At 46.7% G+C, this 19,680-nt stretch overlaps 1 protein-coding gene across 1 annotated transcript in view; it reads right to left on the reverse strand.

Annotated features, from left to right (window-relative positions):
* Positions 1 to 3,527: 3,527 nt before the first annotated feature.
* The window catches only part of LOC144758811 (uncharacterized), an 80,522-nt gene continuing 64,369 nt past the window's right edge, over positions 3,528 to 19,680 (reverse strand). The window contains exons 4-5 of the mRNA XM_078646451.1: positions 5,345 to 5,360; positions 3,528 to 3,678 (exon numbers count right to left, since the gene is read on the reverse strand). Of these exons, the coding sequence (XP_078502577.1) occupies positions 3,528 to 3,678; positions 5,345 to 5,360 (167 nt within the window). The remainder of the gene's footprint in view (positions 3,679 to 5,344; positions 5,361 to 19,680) is intronic.

Consider the following 19,680-nt stretch of genomic DNA (forward strand, 5'->3'; position numbering starts at 1 on the left):
TTGGTAACCAGACTGTATACGTCTATGTAAGATCGGGCCCCGATAATCAAGCCACGATCCCTAGAGCTGTTGAATACTGAGTTAGATCCCCAACTTGATGAAGACCAATGGAATTTCTGCTGCAGGCAGTTGTTAGAACTCTCCCCTAATTACAAATTACATTTAGTTCATTTCAAATTTTTGCATAGATTTTATAGGACACCCATTAGCTTACATCGCATGGGGCTGAGAGAAAACCCCATATGTTGGAGGTGCGGGTATGAACCAGCTAAGTTTCTCCATATGGCATGGAGCTGCCCGGAGCTAGAACAGTTCTGGTCTGATGTCTTCCTCGCAATCAATCAAATCATTGGCAGAAATGATGAGGTGAGGCCACACCTGGGACTACTGGGAATGGTGCAAGACACTGTACCTATCAGTCGTAAGCTGCATGCCCTGCTGCTCCTGTATGCCCGGAGGCAAATCGCTATGAAATGGGGCAGACGTGGGACACCCATGATTAGGGCATGGCTGGAGGATGTGAGCTATGGACACACACAACTGGGAACATTTTGGGAACTGATGCCCACGGCCTCTAGACCTAGGGATATCTGGGAACCCTTTTTGCAATGGCACAAGTCAAGGGAGCACTCCCCCCACCCTGTCGGTTCAGACAATGCCATTTGACCACTCCTATGTAGTGCATGTCCTAATGTGTGGATCGTACATGTCATGTTTTTGACACTTGAGCTTGCCGGTCAGATCACCTGTCATGATCTACGACACATTTCCCTTCCATATGGCATTCCCCCCTATGTCCTGACTCACATGGTTCCGTACATTGTCCTTGTTTACTGTTTAATGATCTATTTGCATGGTTGCCTCATCTTTTCATGCTAGTTGATGAATAACTATTGGCTTTTTCTTCCTATCATTCCACCTGTACCCAGCGCCTTGATATGACATGCATTCTTAGGAATACCCTGACTTGCTTGTGATGTTGTTTTGTACAGAAGTTTAAATGAACACTGTATCTGCTTTTGATCATATTGCATTGCATCTAGACTGAATGTTGGTATGGTATATTAATGCAAATGCTAATAAACAGATTTAACAACAAAAAAAAGTCCGTGAGTCCATGGCTGAAATAAAAACGTGTTATCATTGACATGAAACCTTAGGAGAATACGTGATGGAAAGAAATACTAATGCTGAAACCTAAGGTCAATATCGCAGGGAAAACTCAGGCCCTAATCCTTGGCCTCACCTAGACGTAAGCTGTAGGCGTAAACTAAAGCATTAGATATAAAATACACACTAGGTATGGAGGCATAGCCACACAAGAGGGCCTGCATCCGCGTCTCCTGTGAAAAGAAACAGGCGGCACCTGGCCTTAACAACTGGCATAGACATGCAAATGTAATATCAGGCCTGGGCTGGCATAATCACGCCCACCCTGGGGCACATACCTTTGGCACAGAACATATCAACAGTGGGCATAACACAGCCGGCCTGGCCTTAGTACCTCCTGCAAGAAAAGAAACAATGGGTGCATAACATTGACATCGGGCCTACAACCTCAGTAGAGGGCCCTCTGGGCGTCAGGCAGGAGCCTTATCCTTGGGCAGGAATCACGGTGCTCATAAGAATGGCAGCGCACACATCCACATTGGCTCAACTAATCATGAGTAGGGGCGCAGTGACCTAAGTACCCAGCCTTCACCGAATAGGGGCTCAAAAGCACCTCCCAGTGACATAAAAACACTAGGCACCCAAGACCGGCATTCCCCCCCCAACAGTGGTATCACACATGAGGCAGGACCATCTGCAGCTAAACTTCCATAGCCTGACTTCCCCTTTTGGCCTGGAATCAGGCAACTCACTACTGCAGGCAAAACCCAGGTCCCTGAACCACCCGGTCGAGACACCTCCGAGTCTCTGTCCTGGGTCTACTGGCCCAACGTTGCAGGTGCCCGCTGCCAGGTGGGGCACCTGGAGAACAATACTGTTCCTGGGGGCGGCAGTTCACCACGGAATGCTGGCACCGGGGGTTGGGCACCGACAGTATGCCCCGATACACCCCCCAACACAGTCTGTTTGAGCCCCACACTCACCGGGCTCTTGGCAAGGTCTCCACGCTTCTGCTCCTCGCTCCGGGCTTCCTGGACAGTAGGTTGGGAGGCAGGCACCGACAATGTGCCTCGAGGCCTCACCAGACAGATGCAGACACTGCTCCCCGAGCGCAGGTGGGGTAGGCTCCTGCCCTATTAACAAGGCTGAGAGGCGGCAGGATCTGGTGCGGTAGCGCTTAGGAACACAAAAGCAGCCTCTTTCAGCTGCGCAGCGCTAGCCGCCACACAGCGCTTCTCCTCAGCCCAGCTCCTCATACAGCGCTTCTAGATCACAGCGCTTAGCAAGCAGCACTTATCCAGGGCCAGGCAGCCCTTCCAACAGTCCAGCGCTTGGTTGAAGCGGCGCTTTGCAGGCACACACAGCAGGCAGTACAGTTCAGGCACTTCAGGACTACCCAGGGCTTCTGCAGCACAGCGCTTCCAGGATTATATCGCTTGGCACGCAGCGCCTCCTCCAGGCCCAGCACATCCAGGAGCACAGCGAAAGGGGGGCAGACAGTCCCAGCAGCAGGCCCAGGGTAACACTCCTCACCTCCTGGCGGGGTCCCAGCCGCTCCTTCCCTTTTGGGTGCTTCTTTGCACAGCGCTTGCGTAGCGCAGGGTCCCGGCAGCTCCAGGGACCTAGGGGGGCCCTCCTTCCTCAGGGGCCCGGGAGACAGAGCAATAGGCACTACTGGGCCAGGTCAGCAGGTAGTGGGGGCATCATCAAAGCAGGGTGATAGGCTTTCACCATCCCTACTGCAGCGTGGCCCTCCTCCCACACGGCAGCCTGAACTCCTGAAGTGGGGCTTCACAAGCCCTGGGGACAGTAGGGGCTCCTAGATGGGTGCAGGGCCCAGCACACAGGCCCAAGTGGCGGTATCCCCTGGCAGCAGGTCCCCTCACATTCCTGTCCCAGCTCTGTCTCTGCACATCACATCTCTACTGCTCTCCCTATACCAGCTGGAAGCTTCTAGAAGGTCCCTCAAAATGCTGGGATTGCTGGGTACCAGACAACTAGACCGCTACCCCACCTCAGACAGGCACACTAGTTCTAACTGGCTCAGGGGGAGGAGTGGAGCACCCTGGGTGCCAGACTTTCCCTCCAAATGCAGGGATGGCTGGGTACCTAACATCTAGACTGCTAACCTCCTGCAGGCAGGTGGCACAACGCACAGTCTTGGCAGCCATTTTAAATGCAAAACACAATTGCAGCATTTCACCAGGGTACATGTTTACAATGGGGGAAAATAAGTGTACACACCATTGCATTGCATTTAACATTACACAGGGCTTCTCATACCTCACATGGCCTATTCAGTAACCTTTACCATGGGGGAGACATCCTACATTAGGGGGGCGAAAAGCGAAAAAGTTTGGGGGAAAAGGGCCAAGTCAAACAACAACAACAAAAAGCTCCTGGCAAAAAACCCCACCTTAAAAGAAGCGGTTAGCATAGCAGTCTCTGTGGAACACACTGCTAAGTGTATCAAAGAGATGAGAACTCCCAATGAGCTTGTTGCCAATGTTCGCAATAGCTGTGATGCACAGGCCAATTCCACTGATAATGAGGTATTTAAGATCAAACCTGGAGAAGACAAGGATAACCATTCAGCCAGAGAAAAGGGAAAGTTGAAATGCTATAGATGTGGCAGCAGCAATCACCTTGCTAATGATGTGCGTTGTACTGCCCGCAATGTCACATCTGTTAAATGTAACAAGAAAGGGCACCCGGGTAGAGTGTGCAACAACAGGGAAAACCACTAAGTGAAAGCAGTACACAGTGAAGGGGACTTGGCCCCAAGTATGGTTTCCAAGTAAATGTTAGAGACAATCAAGCTTCCCCAAGTTCTCAAGGGCAATTCAGTGACCTCAGGCCTATTGAACATCCTAAATCTACCATCTTGGTGAATAGTAAGCCCATAGACGTGTTGGCGGACTCCTGTGCCCCTGTAACCTTATTCAACATTGATGTCATAAATGACATTTTTGATACCTCCAGTTTCAAGATGCTAGAACCAGACATTGCAGCAGTAGGGTATGCCGATGAGAACATTCCTTTAGTAGGGATGACGAGTGTGAGTATTACATTTAAAGATAGAACTACATGGGGCAAAGTCTACATGGTAAGCAAAGGGTCTAATCTGTTGGCTTGGCATCATCAAAGAGAGCTGGGGATGGTACTCGACCCCAACAATAAAAATCAAGTTCTTGTAGCTGAGGAAGTGGAGGTAACCAGCAAGGATCTAAACGGTTGTCCTGAGTTGTTCACTGAATTAGGTCAAACTGTAAATAGTAATGCGACGTACCTCCCACAGGAATGTACATCATGCCAGAGATGGTTCATGCTGTATCTAGTACTGATGTTGTTAAGAGTAGGCATGCTAGTTCCAATATGCTTAATCTCTTGTAAAACCACAGCAGTTCCCCAGACTCCATGGACTAAATTGGCATTGGAGATAATCTGTCCCACGGGACAATCAGCAATCTTGAAGAGATTTTTGATTGTTCTCATGGACTACACATCTCACTGGATTAAATACAAATGTGTCCGACGTGTTTCGACAAAAGTCCTTATCGACTTCTTAAGAGACTCATTTGTATGTGAAGGTGTGCCAGCTTGCATAGTCACCAACAAGGATAGCCAATTCTCATCTATGGAAATGAAGTCTTTCCCTTGTGAGCTGGGCATCAAGCTTGAGGAATCCACCGAGAACTGCCATGGAGTCAAGGACCCCATTCTTATGTCAATGCTCTGGATAAAAAGTCTTGCTCAGCTAGCTTGTATCAAAAATATGGATGTTGATAAAATGTTAAGAGAATACATTTGGGCGTATCACACCTTTCCTGACATAACGGGAGTCACCCATTTTGCGCCCATCAGGGGAAGAGATCCGTTTGCCAATCCCATACCCCATTGTATTGCCATGCACAGTCTTCCTTGCATATTGTCTTTACAGGTACCCGGCAGTCTCGCCCCCCTGGGGATTTTCTTGTTGCTCACTGTTCATGCTATGTTTCTCCACAGGTTCCCCTGCTTTACCTTTCCCCCCCGAAGGGAGATGTGTTGTAATCTCCTATTTTCCCTGGCTTTTTCCTCGCAGTGGTTCTTTCCTCCTTGCCCTTTTTGGTATCTTCCCCCTCTCCCCGCCTCCTCCTACCTTTTGGAGTGTTCCCCTAGAGTTCTCTTTGGAATGTTGGACATGTGGTCAGTTACGGAGAGTGCATGACAGACTAAAGGTGCTTGAACGTACCTTGCTTCAGTCTCATCTTTAATTACAAAAGTAATGTTTGAGTTCTAAGATTAACAGTTCTGATATGTAAAGGACTTTCTAAGTTAGGAATGAGAGTTCTAATTTGAATTGAAAGAATTCCTTTACAATGTAGATTGGAAGGACACTTCTAATTTCGAACGTCAGAACTATGTATGGAATGCAAATTCTACATTTGGAAGGCCTCTTGCACAAAAGAAATGTTTTTAAGGTTGAAGCAGCAGCTATGTGTGATATCTTGATTTTGGGAGTAGAAAACAGTAGATTCCAAGACCACAGATTCCTTGGGCATCATTTCCCCCCAGGGTATCCAGAACTATATTCTATTGAATGGATGTGTGCAATTCCCTTGAAGCTGTGTATAGTCACACAAGAAGGAGTCCATGGCAGTCTTCACACAGATGAAGACTCAGAGCCCAGCCATAAGACCGCCTCCAGGCTATGATAGTCAGTGCAGAAGACTGATGTGGGATATCTTCTAAACCTTTGATCCACCCTGCCATTTGAATACCTGAATCACACCTGTGAAGTGGGTAGAGCAGATAGGAAGAAACAGAAGGAAAAGCTGTGCATTCCTGTGCAGTGCACTAGGCCCATCTCACCAGCACCTTTACAGATTCTGTTAACATGGGTATGAAGGGCATTCATTTTGGCAGCAAGATTGATAGGAGATGACTATTGTGAATTATTGACCATCGAGGCCACAACATCTGTAGAATAATCAAGAGAGCGAGGAATTCTGAAACAAATCCTCTGACCCATTCTGTCTTTATAGCAGTCTGTATGCAATAAAGAGAACACAGGAAACCTTAATAATACGCTTATTGTAACTGACTTCCTTCCCTCAATCTTCTGCTTCTGTGATGTTATGTGTCAGATGGGCCCACACCTGCCAACATAATGTATCACGGGTCTCTCCAGGCAGCCTTGAGTGTTATCAGTGTTTCCCATCAGTCGCTTGTGATGTCATCAACTACATCACACCCTTGACCCTGGGAGGTTTGTGACATCATCTAATACATCACACCCCTGGCCCTGCAGGCTTTATGACATCATTCACCTCTAAGCTATATATAGAGGTGTAGTCGGGGATGCCTGCAGTGTGAGTGCAGTCTGTGGACTGGGCTATGAATGGTGTGAAAGAGGTGTGAATGGGGGACTTGGGGGCACCGAGCTAACATCAGACTCACAGGATGGCCGCGGTGCACAGTGAAAATATCGATTTTGAAATATCGACCTACAAAAATATTGTGTTGGAAATATCTAAGGTACTTAATATCAAGGTCAAGGTTATATTGATGTAAGTAATATCGAAGTTACTAATATCGATATTTGTATTATTGTTATGTATTTTATTATGGATGTGTAATATTTTTTGTTAAGTTTTTTAGTTTTAAATTATATGTGTATTATTTTTATATATTAATAATGTTATTTTTAAGTAAATTGTATGTTTTAGTACCGGAGCGGGTTGTGGGTTTATAGGGGCATGGGGAGGGAAGTAATTTAAATATACTAAATTAATTATTAATTTTTAGAAATTATAAATTAATTTTAATTAATGTTTGAGTTTATTTCTGTAGCGGGTTGTGGGTTTATAGGGGAATTGGGTGGGAAGTAATTTAATGATAATTAATGATTTATTTTTATTTATTGGAATGGGTAAATATTAAATTTTTAATTATTAATTGGCAATTAAATATTTTTTTTGATAATTTATTTAATTGGTAATTAATGTTTTTAATTGGTAAATAATTGCTTTAATTGGTAATTAATTTTTTTGATTGGTAATTAATTTTTTTAATTGGTAATTAATATTTTTAATTGGAAAATAATTGCTTTAATTGGTAATTATTTTTAATTATTTGGAAATTATTTTGAATTAATTGGTAATCAAATGTTTCATAAAAAGTATTATTTGATATAAAAATAATGTTATTTAATATTTTTTAATTGTGAATGAATTTTAAATAATAACAAAAAATTTGTAATGAAAAATATTTTATAGTTCAATATTTATTATTTGGTGACTAATATTTATTAATTAATATTTATTGGTATTTATTGTTAATTTTTTGGTAATTAATTATTCAATTGTAGTTACGATATTTTTAATTACGACATTTTTAACTTCGATATTTTTGTTTTGATATTTTTGTACTTACCATGTTGTAGATAGGCTGTCGATATTCTTGCTTCTGATATTCCAACGTCGATTTTTGTGTAGGTCGATATTTTTTCCGTCGATATTGTGTCACTGATCCGATGGCCGCAGTTCTGCTTCTCAAGGCCTCTGCCATGTGTTGTTTGGTTGTTCAGTGGGAGAAAACAGGCAGCACCTCGCAGACCGCCAGAGAGATGCACTTTGAGGTGGGGGCGGAGCCTTCCATAAGGTGTGGTAAGGCCTTATGAGGTTCGTTGTCGTTGCAGTAAACAGCTTTTAATAGTAATTCCTGGGGTCCTCTTAGCAGGTGAATTGAATTTTGCCTTGAGCTCCAGGAACTCTGGCACCGCCCCTATCTGGAGCTGGGTGCGGAATGTCTGTGGGTCTAATGGGAAGCACGGTAGTATGAATGAAGGTGTGAATGGTGTGAATGCCCATTAGCAAAGGTCAAAACCTTGGCGTGGTGCTACTGCTCACAAGTTTACCCATGAACTTGTGCTAATTCGACCTGTTTTGGATGAAAGAGGTGTGCACTGTTTTCTTCCTGTTCTGTGCCTTGTTCCGGGATGCTTTCTTCCTGTCTTTTCTATCCTGCTTCCTGGAGTGTTATCTGCATTTCCCAACAATCCCTTTTGATGTCATCTACTACATCACACCCTTGGTCCTGGCGGGCTTTATGGCATCATTCACCTCTCTGCTGTGTATAGAGGCGTGGTCTGGGATGGCTGCCGGGTAAGTGCAGTCTGTGGACGGGGCTATGAATGGTGGGAAAGAGGTGTGAATGAGGGACTTGGGGGCACCGAGCTAACATCAGACTCACAGTATGGCTGCGGCAGTTCTGCTTTTGGTGGCCTCTGCCATTTGCTTGTTTGATCGTTCAGTGGGAGAAACCAGGCAGCACCTCGCAGACTGCCAGTGACATGCACTTTGAGGTGGGGGCGGAGCTTCAATAAGGTGTGGTAATGCCTAATGAGGTTCCTTGTCGTTGTACCAAACAGCTTTTAATAGCAATTTCTGGGGTTCTCCCTCAGGCAAATCGAATTTTGCCTTGAGCTCCAGGAACTCTGGCACCGCCCCTATCTGGAGTTGGGTGCGGAATGTCTGTGAGTCTAATGGGAAGCAAGGTAGTGTGAATGAAGGTGTGAATGGTGTGAATGTTCAGTAGCAAAGGTCAAAACCTTGGCGTGGTGCTACTGCTCACAAGTTTACCCATGAACTTGACCTGTCTTGGATGAAAGGGGCATGCACTGTCTTTATCCTGTTCTGTGTCTTGTTCCTAGCTGCTTTCTTCCTGCTTTTTTCTTTTCTCAGTTTTAAAATCTACATCTCACTTAATTCTCCTTACGCTTTCTTTCATTCCTTCCATGTTTAATTCTTCTGTGGGCTTTGTGTTTCTTATTTTATTAGTCTTAATTTTGTTCTTTTATCTCATTGCCTTCCCTCGCTCCTCATTGCTTTTCTTCTTTCTAAAGTTGATTCTCAGACTTTCTCTTGTCCAGAATATCTTTCTTCATTCCTTCGTCCATACTTTATCTTTCTCTTTTGTTTCTTCGCCATTCTTTACAATGTCTTTATTTCATGTTTTAATTTCTTTATCATGCATTTTTACTTTCATCAGGTTATTGTCCCTGCTCCTTATGTCATTTCTTTCCGACATCGATTTTTCATGTCTTTTCTTTTCCTCACTTTATTCGCTGCTGTTTTGTTTCTCATCTTACTCTGCCATTCTTTTATTTCTTACTTGATTTTGTTTGTTGGTGCAATTCCCAAGTTGTTTTATTTGCTCTTGATTTTAGTTTTTACAAAATGCACACAGATGATATGATAGGGCATCGGGCCATCCATAGTGACGCTGCAGCCCCAGGAGGATGGGGGAAGGGGTGGCCAGACCGTCATGCGCAGGTAGCCTTTCTCCAACCCTTAGCTGTGTTGTACAGCCGGGTGGAGAACCATCACAGACTCCCAACTCCTGTCTGGGGGCCGAATCAGGAAATAATATTCCCAGCATGAGAAAAGCCCTGGGATTGGCATCTGGGATCCTGCACAGTGTGCAGCAGTTTCTGACGTCAGAAAGAAGAGGATCGGGAGCACTTGGGCAGCCGTCGGAGCAGGTAAGCGCAATTTTATATATTTTTAATCTGTCTCCCGTGATGTTTTTGGTTTGTATTCACCCTCCCCCGCATCACCACTTTGCAATGGGAGCAGCCGCTACTTTGATATTCGAGTGCCTAGTAGTCCTTCAGCGTGTCTCATCAGTTCAATAGTTGTGCTATATAAACATTTATTTGAAAGAAACACACATTTCAGACAACCCTCGCATATCTCAGACCTACCACGAATCCAGAACTCATGGTTGTTGCATGAGGGAGTGGGTAGTACAAATTACCTGTCCACAATAAGGTTTACAACGTATTTCTAAAGACTCCCAAATGGTTAAAACTTTTAACAGAAATAGGCGATACAATGATATCACTGCTGGTGAGGCTGATGTAAAGTTAAGTGAGGAAGCGACCCAGTGTTTGATGAGAAACCGTCTGTTGCAGGCGCTTTAACATAAGATAGGCACTATATTTAGTTGATACCGGAATCAAGCATATCTAAAGGGTAACGTTTGAAATACTTACAGCATTGGTGTTTACTAAAACTTTGCTGCTAGGGCATTTTTGTATTTTTCTACAACTGGAGGGCTTTCCCTCTACACGTCGTTCACCACAGAAGCACACCTTAAGCTACACACATAAAATACCTTGCAGGCGTAACACAAACTGCTACCAAGTAACAACAGATATACATGGACGTCAATTCACCAAAATGCCAGGGGTAGCGGAAGTGACATTACACGCCCTATGACACCCACTTTCATTCACACACACATACTTACACATTAGTGGAATAAAGAATTGATAGAAAATAAAGAGTGAAGCCCAAGCTGTCCCTGTGTTCCTGGCACTGAATTTGCCACCTCCGAGGCCAGGGGTCGCAAAGGCAGTGCCAGGGGTAGCAAAGGGCGAGCCAGGGGTCGCAGCTTCGACCCTTAAATGACGTCCATGATGATATACAGTTTAATGGTGCATTGTGGGTGATTTTGGTGTGAGAAACGTTCCCTCTTTCCTAGTACTTTCAGTGACTTTTGCCCCTGGAGTGAAGGCCTGGAGGCCTGCAGGATACACGCCGCCTGCTGGTGGGGCATGTGTAGTGCCTGCTCCAGCTGTCAAGGTGCTTTATTACCCTGACAACACATTTCATGTGTCTCTGAGTTCAGGAATCAGGAAAAAGAAACTGGGCAAAAGTAGCTAGGAAAGATCCTGTGCTCAAAAGGGGAGAAGCAGAAAGACACGGAAAGAAAGGTTCCGCTTTCATAAGATCAAAAAAATGTTGAAAGGCAAGCACCTGTCCATAGAGGTAACAATCTCTGGGAGGAGCTACTTGGCACTACAAGTACCTTAAACGTAAAAAGAGGACTGGGCAGTAAATCGTGGAGCTACACCCCCACCCACAACCCCAATGCCTCCCCCATGGATCAAATTACCCACGTGGTCAATTAAGGTGATAAATGGGAGAATAAATGTCCCTGGAACTATAGATATCCATTTGCAGTAAAGTGCCTGGTAATTTCGTGTCTACGTCATCTTTCTCCATTCTGGAAACACAAGCTCGTCATTGCATGTTGCAGGGGTGCTATAACCAGCTGGAATCAGTAATTTTACCAAGCAACTGGTACCCAGGCACATGGCCTACTGTGACGCTCATCTTGAGATCCACTGATGCCTATTCTAGCTTGGGAGCCATTAATGCCTGTTAGAGCTTGGGGGCCATTAATGCCTGTTAGAGCTTGTTGACCATTGATGCCTATTATCGAATGAATGTAATTGTTACCTGTTACACCTTGAGACCCATTGATGCTGATTACAGCTGGAATCACATTAATGTCTGTTACTACTTGGGGCTGATTGGAGCCCAGAGCTGCTTGAGGCCAATGAGGTCTTTGAGCGTGTCACAGCTCGGGGCCTAATTACGGCAAGTACAGCTTGGGACCTACTGCAACCTGTTACAGATCGCTGCTCATTTGATTCATATTAAAGCTTCAGACCCACTTAGGCCTGCCACAACTCACTGCCCATTGATAGATACATGTTACATCTTGGGACCCACTTCGGCCTGCTACAGATCGTTGCCCATTGATACATGTTACAGCTCGGGGCCCACTCCGGCCTGTTACAGATTGTTGCCCTCGGATACATATTAAATGTTGGGAAACACTTCGGCCTGCTACAGCTCGCTGCCCATTGATACATGTTAAAGCTCGGGGCCCACTCCGGCCTGTTACAGATCGTTGCCCTCAGATACATATTAAATGTTGGGAAACACTTCGGCCTGCTACAGCTCGCTGCCCATTGATACATGTTAAAGCTCGGGGCCCACTCCGGCCTGTTACAGATCATTGCCTTCAGATACATATTAAATGTTGGGACCCACTTCGGCCTGCTACAGCTCGCTGCCCATTGATAGATACATGTTACATCTTGGGACCCACTTCGGCCTGCTGCAGCTCGCTGCCCACTGATACATGTTACATCTTGGGACCCACTCCGGCCTGCTGCAGCTCGCTGCCCATTGATACATGTTACAGCTTGGGACCCCCTGTGACCTGTTACAGCCTGCTTCTTATTGATTCATGTTGCCAGAATGCTGGGTTTGGTGGCTCAGTGGACTATTGCGTCCACTTCAGGGTCCTGTGTTGGACCTCATGGTCACAGGTTAAAAGCCTGGCGGGTCCACTCAGTGGAGGAGTGTGGCTCACTGATTAGAGAGGCAGACTCTGATGCAGAGGTCTGGCCCGGGACCAGGGTTCAATTCCCGACGCGGCAGGGTCCTGAGCCCAAAATGTCCACGGACTCGATAATTCTCGCCTCGGTGCCTATTCTAATCATGGGGTCCTACGCTGCAACTCTGGGCAATAGTTGCTTAATCTCCACTACGGCGGCCCAACCGCGGCGGGATGCCTGGCTTTCACCCTGGGGATACCCAGTAGGGGTTATCTCACAGGGAAAAGCCAGGACGGGTTCCCAAAGCAAACGCCTTGATGCCTTCGGGTGATACGTGCGCTATATAAATCGCAATACATTTACATTTACATTTTACTCAGCCTTTCATCCATCTGAGGTCGATAAAATAAGTACCATTGAGATGGGTAACAATAAACATTTGTTATTCAGTGCGAAGATACCTCTGGGTGAACATGCGCTTTACAAATACTCATGTTATGTTACCTCTTGGAACCCAGTGAGACCTGTTACAGTTCACTGCCCATTTATACATGCTACAACTTGGGACCACTGCAGCCTGTTACGACACGCTGCCCATTTATACATACTACAACTCTGGCCCACTGCAGCCTGTTACGACACGCTGCCCATTTATACATACAACAACTCGGGCCCACTGCAGCCTGTTACGACACGCTGCCCATTTATACATACTACAACTCTGGCCCACTGCAGCCTGTTACGACTCGCTGCCCATTGATACATAATAAAGTTTGGGACATGCTGAGAACAGTTACAGATCGCTGCCTATTGTGTTACAGCTTCGGCCCCACAGTGAATCGCAGAAGCCAAAAGGTCAAGAACCACTGCTCTAAAATATCTTTTTAAAAATCTTGAATGCGTTCCTTCTACATATTACAACAACTTAGAAGCTAGATTTTCTATGAACTCAGCGTTCTTTCTCCGACACCTTCCGTTCTTGATGGCTAATATCACTTGTTCTTTCCATTCATAAAAGTACTTCTTTTCCATCACTTTCTTTTTTCAAATGTCCCTTTTGGTCCTAAATCTCCCCTTGTCAATCTTTCAGGGGGGCTCATTACCCTTTTTCTACCTTAGTTTTCTTGTATTACTGTCAAATGTGTCCACAGTCATCCCCCTGCGCATATGGTCTCTCCTAGTACCCTCCATACTCTTCTGCTGCATACGTTCTCCTATATGATACAAATGAATATTATATTTCCTATGAGCCGTATTCATAGCCTCTTTGTAACAAAAGCGATTCATGAATTAAATTAAAATGTGATTATTATAATCAAGGGAACACATGTGTAATTAAATATGAATACACTGGTCTTTTCTGGGTATATACTTACATACTGGAGCTGAAAAGAGCTCATTAATATTAACGAGGTGGCTTTGTGAGTTCCATGTAGCGGTAACACACAGTCCCTATATCATTCCATCCGCCAGGCACCATCCCATTCTCCCTTCCCCTCCATGTGATCAGTTGAACGGTCTGGACCTGTCCATCCTCTTCTTGGGTGGAGCAGTTGACTGGGAGAACCTTGCGAATGTGTGATGGTTCATTGACTGGCTAATGCTATAATGTGCATGAACATGTGACAGCCGTGCTCTTGCACCATGACGCTGATCCCATGATGATCTGTGCTGGCACCGCATCAGAAATTCCATAACTTCAATCGACGATACTGTAGGCTTTTAACATTCTATGATGCGGAATATTGCACTGTGAGGCATTTTCCTCTATGCAAAAACAACAATTGATGGACAGAATCCAGAACAATGTCATACATTCACCCCAGACATGGCCATATGCAAATCAGCCTTGACCCTGTGCCTCATGGGAACAGTCAAGGCTGATTTGCATATGGCCATGTCTGACCTGGGGTGGTGTGGAGTGCATAAAAACGATGGATTTAGGCCCAGATCTCTGTACTGGGGGTAATGTATGACATTGTTCTGCATTCTCTCCATCAATTGTTGTTTTTGCATTTGTCACCCCGAGTGGGATGGGTATGCTCAGACGTGAGTCCCATGCTCTCCACACCACTGGAGGCAAGCTATCCAGGCTGATGAAGGCTGATAGCCAGAAACCGGTCCTTGGATGCTTGATTCCGGTCCAGGAAAGACATGGCTTGGCAGTTCGGGCTGGACTGTTTCCATGAGGCACAGGGTCAAGGCTGATTTGCATATGGCTGTGTCTGACCTGGGGTGGTGTGGAGTGCAAAGAAATGATGGATTTAGGCCCAGATCTCTGTACTGAGGTGAATGTATGACATTGTTCTGCATTCTGTCCATCAATTGTTGTTTTTGCATTTGTCACCCTGAGTGGGATGGGTATGCTCAGACGTGAGTCCCATGCTCTCCACACCACTAGAGTCAAGCTATCCAGGCTGATGAAGGCTGATAGCCAGAAACCGGTCCTTGGATGCTTGATTCCGGTCCAGGAAAGACATGGCTTGGCAGTTCGGGCTGGACTGTTTCCATGAGGCACAGGGTCAAGGCTGATTTGCATATGGCCGTGTCTGACCTGGGGTGGTGTGGAGTGCAAAGAAACAATGGATTTAGGCCCAGATCTCTGTACTGGGGTGAATGTATGACATTGTTCTGCATTCTGTCCATCAATTGTTGTTTTTGCATTTGTCACCCCGAGTGGGATGGGTATGCTCACACGTGAGTCCCATGCTCTCCACACCACTGGAGTCAAGCTATCCAGGCTGATGAAGGCTGATAGCCAAAAACCGGTCCTTGGATGCTTGATTCCGGTCCAAGAAAGACATGGCTTGGCATTTCGGGCTGGACTGTTTCCATGAGGCACAGGGTCAAGGCTGATTTGCATATGGCCGTGTCTGACCTGGGGTGGTGTGGAGTGCAAAGAAACAATGGATTTAGGCCCAGATCTCTGTACTGGGGTGAATGTATGACATTGTTCTGCATTCTGTCCATCAATTGTTGTTTTTGCATTTGTCACCCCGAGTGGGATGGGTATGATCAGACGTGAGTCCCATGCTCTCCACACCACTTGGGTCAAGCTATCCAGGCTGATGAAGGCTGATAGCCAGAAACCGGTCCTTGGATGCTTGATTCCGGTCCAGGAAAGACATGGCTTGGCAGTTCGGGCTGGACTGTTCCCATGAGGCACAGGGTCAAGGCTGATTTGCATATGGCCATGTCTGACCTGGGGTGGTGTGGACTGCAAAAAAACAATGGATTTAGGCCCAGATCTCTGTATTGGGGTGAATGTATGACATTGTTCTGCATTCTGTCCAACAATTGTTGTTTTTGCATTTGTCACCCCGAGTGGGATGGGTATGCTCAGACGTGAGTCCCATGCTCTCCACACCACTGAAGTCAAGCTATCCAGGCTGATGAAGGCTGATAGCCAGAAACCGGTCCTTGGATGCTTGATTCCGGTCCAGGAAAGACATGGCTTGGCAGTTCGGGCTGGACTGTTCCCATGAGGCACAGGGTCAAGGCTGATTTGCATATGGCCATGTCTGACCTGGGGTGGTGTGGAGTGCAAAAAAACGATGGATTTAGGCCCAGATCTCTGTACTGGGGTGAATGTATGACATTGTTCTGCATTCTGTCCATCAATTGTTGTTTTTGCATTTGTCACCCCGAGTGGGATGGGTATGCTCAGACGTGAGTCCCATGCTCTTCACACCACTGGAGTCAAGGTATCCAGGCCGATGAAGGCTGATAGCCAGAAACCGGTCCTTGGATGCATGATTCCGGTCCAGGAAAGACATGGCTTGGCAGTTCGGGCTGGACTGTTCCCATGAGGCACAGGGTCAAGGCTGATTTGCATATGGCCATGTCTGACCTGGGGTGGTGTGGAGTGCAAAAAAACGTTGGATTTAGGCCCAGATCTCTGTACTGGGGTGAATGTATGACATTGTTCTGCATTCTGTCTAACAATTGTTGTTTTTGCATTTGTCACCCCGAGTGGGATGGGTATGCTCAGACGTGAGTCCCATGCTCTCCACACCACTGGAGTCAAGCTATCCAGGCTGATGAAGGCTGATAGCCAGAAACCGGTCCTTGGATGCTTAATTCCGGTCTAGGAAAGACATGGCTTGGCAGTTCGGGCTGGACTGTTCCCATGAGGCACAGGGTCAAGGCTGATTTGCATATGGCCATGTCTGACCTGGGGTGGTGTGGAGTGCAAAAAAACGATGGATTTAGCCCCAGATCTCTGTACTTGGGGGAATGTATGACATTGTTCTGCATTCTCTCCATCAATTGTTGTTTTTGCATTTGTCACCCCGAGTGGGATGGGTATGCTCAGACGTGAGTCCCATGCTCTCCACACCACTGGAGTCAAGCTATCCAGGCTGATGAAGGCTGATAGCCAGAAACCGGTCCTTGGATGCTTGATTCCGGTCCAGGAAAGACATGGCTTGGCAGTTCGGGCTGGACTGTTCCCATAAGGCACAGGGTCAAGGCTGATTTGCATATGGCCATGTCTGACCTGGGGTGATGTGGAGTGTAAAAAAACGATGGATTTAGGCCCAGATCTCTGTATTGGGGTGAATGTATGACATTGTTCTGCATTCTGTCCAACAATTGTTATTTTTGCATTTGTCAACCGAGTGTGATGGGTATGCTCAGACGTGAGTCCCATGCTCTCCACACCACTGGAGTCAAGCTATCCAGGCTGATGAAGGCTGATAGCCAGAAACCGGTCCTTGGATGCTTGATTCCGGTCCAGGAAAGACATGGCTTGGCAGTTCGGGTTGGACTGTTCCCATGAGGCACAGGGTCAAGGCTGATTTGCATATGGCCATGTCTGACCTGGGGTGGTGTACAATGTGATGGATTTAGGCCCAGATCTCTGTACTGGGGTGAATGTATGACATTGTTCTGCATTCTGTCCATCAATTGTTGTTTTTGCATTTGTCACCCCGAGTGGGATGGGTATGCTGAGACGTGAGTCCCATGCTCTCCACACCACTGGAGTCAAGCTATCCAGGCTGATGAAGGCTGATAGCCAGAAACCGGTCCTTGGATGCTTGATTCCGGTCCAGGAAAGACATGGCTTGGCAGTTCGGGCTGGACTGTTCCCATGAGGCACAGGGTCAAGGCTGATTTGCATATGGCCATGTATGACCTGGGGTGGTGTGGAGTGTAAAAAAACGATGGATTTAGGCCCAGATCTCTGTATTGGGGTGAATGTATGACATTGTTCTGCATTCTGTCCAACAATTGTTATTTTTGCATTTGTCAACCGAGTGTGATGGGTATGCTCAGACGTGAGTCCCATTCTCTCCACACCACTGGAGTCAAGCTATCCAGGCTGATGAAGGCTGATAGCCAGAAACCGGGCCTTGGATGCTTAATTCCGGTCCAGGAAAGACATGGCTTGGCAGTTCGGGCTGGACTGTTCCCATGAGGCACAGGGTCAAGGCTGATTTGCATATGGCCATGTCTGACCTGGGGTGGTGTGGAGTGCAAAAAAACGATGGATTTAGCCCCAGATCTCTGTACTGGGGGGAATGTATGACATTGTTCTGCATTCTCTCCATCAATTGTTGTTTTTGCATTTGTCACCCCGAGTGGGATGGGTATGCTCAGACGTGAGCCCCATGCTCTCCACACCACTGGAGTCAAGCTGTCCAGGCTGATGAAGGCTGATAGCCAGAAACCGGTCCTTGGATGCTTGATTCCGGTCCAGGAAAGACATGGCATGGCAGTTCGGGTTGGACTGTTCCCATGAGGCACAGGGTCAAGGCTGATTTGCATATGGCCATGTCTGAACTGGGGTGGTGTAGAATGCAAAAAAACGATGGATTTAGTCCCAGATCTCTGTACTGGGGTGAATGTATGACATTGTTCTGCATTCTGTCCATCAATTGTTGTTTTTGCATTTGTCACCCCGAGTGGGATGGGTATGCTCAGACGTGAGTCCCATGCTCTCCACACCACTGGAGTCAAGCTATCCAGGCTGATGAAGGCTGATAGCCAGAAACCGGTCCTTGGATGCTTGATTCCGGTCCAGGAAAGACATGGCTTGGCAGTTCGGGCTGGACTGTTCCCATGAGACACAGGGTCAAGGCTGATTTGCATATGGCCATGTCTGACCAGGGGTGGTGTGGAGTGGAAAAAAACGATGGATTTAGGCCCAGATCTCTGTATTGGGGTGAATGTATGACATTGTTCTGCATTCTGTCCAACAATTGTTATTTTTGCATTTGTCAACCCGAGTGGGATGGGTATGCTCAGACGTGAGTCCCATGCTCTCCACACCACTGGAGTCAAGCTATCCAGGCTGATGAAGGCTGATAGCCAGAAACCGGGCCTTGGATGTTTAATTCCGGTCCAGGAAAGACATGGCTTGGCAGTTCGGGCTGGACTGTTCCCATGAGGCACAGGGTCAAGGCTGATTTGCATATGGCCATGTCTGACCTGGGGTGGTGTGGAGTGCAAAAAAACGTTGGATTTAGGCCCAGATCTCTGTACTGGGGTGAATGTATGACATTGTTCTGCATTCTGTCCAACAATTGTTGTTTTTGCATTTGTCACCCCGAGTGGGATGGGTATGCTCAGACGTGAGTCCCATGCTCTCCACACCACTGGAGTCAAGCTATCCAGGCTGATGAAGGCTGATAGCCAGAAACCGGTCCTTTGATGCTTAATTCCGGTCCAGGAAAGACATGGCTTGGCAGTTCGGGCTGGACTGTTCCCATGAGGCACAGGGTCAAGGCTGATTTGCATATGGCCATGTTTGACCTGGGGTGGTGTGGAGTGCAAAAAAACGATGGATTTAGGCCCAGATCTCTGTACTGGGGTGAATGTATGACATTGTTCTGCATTCTGTCCATCAATTGTAGTTTTTGCATTTGTCACCCGAGTGGGATGGGTATGCTCAGACGTGAGTCCCATGCTCTCCACACCACTGGAGTCAAGCTGTCCAGGCTGATTAAGGCTGATAGCCAGAAACCGGTCCTTGGATGCTTGATTCCGGTCCAGGAAAGACATGGCTTGGCAGTTCGGGTTGGACTGTTCCCATGAGGCACAGGGTCAAGGCTGATTTGCATATGGCCATGTCTGACCTGGGGTGGTGTAGAATGCAAAAAAACAATGGATTTAGGTCCAGATCTCTGTACTGGGGTGAATGTATGACATTGTTCTGCCTTCTGTCCATCAATTATTGTTTTTGCATTTGTCACCCAGAGTGGGATGGGTATGCTCAGACGTGAGTCCCATGCTCTCCACACCACTGGAGTCAAGCTATCCAGGCTGATGAAGGCTGATAGCCAGAAACCGGTCATTGGATGCTTGATTCCAGGAAAGACTTGGCTTGGCAGTTCGGGCTGGACTGTTCCCATGAGGCACAGGGTCAAGGTTGATCTGCATATGGC

This window comes from Lissotriton helveticus, chromosome 1_1 (genome assembly GCF_964261635.1).
Source record: "Lissotriton helveticus chromosome 1_1, aLisHel1.1, whole genome shotgun sequence".
Classification (NCBI taxonomy): Eukaryota; Metazoa; Chordata; class Amphibia; order Caudata; family Salamandridae; genus Lissotriton; species Lissotriton helveticus.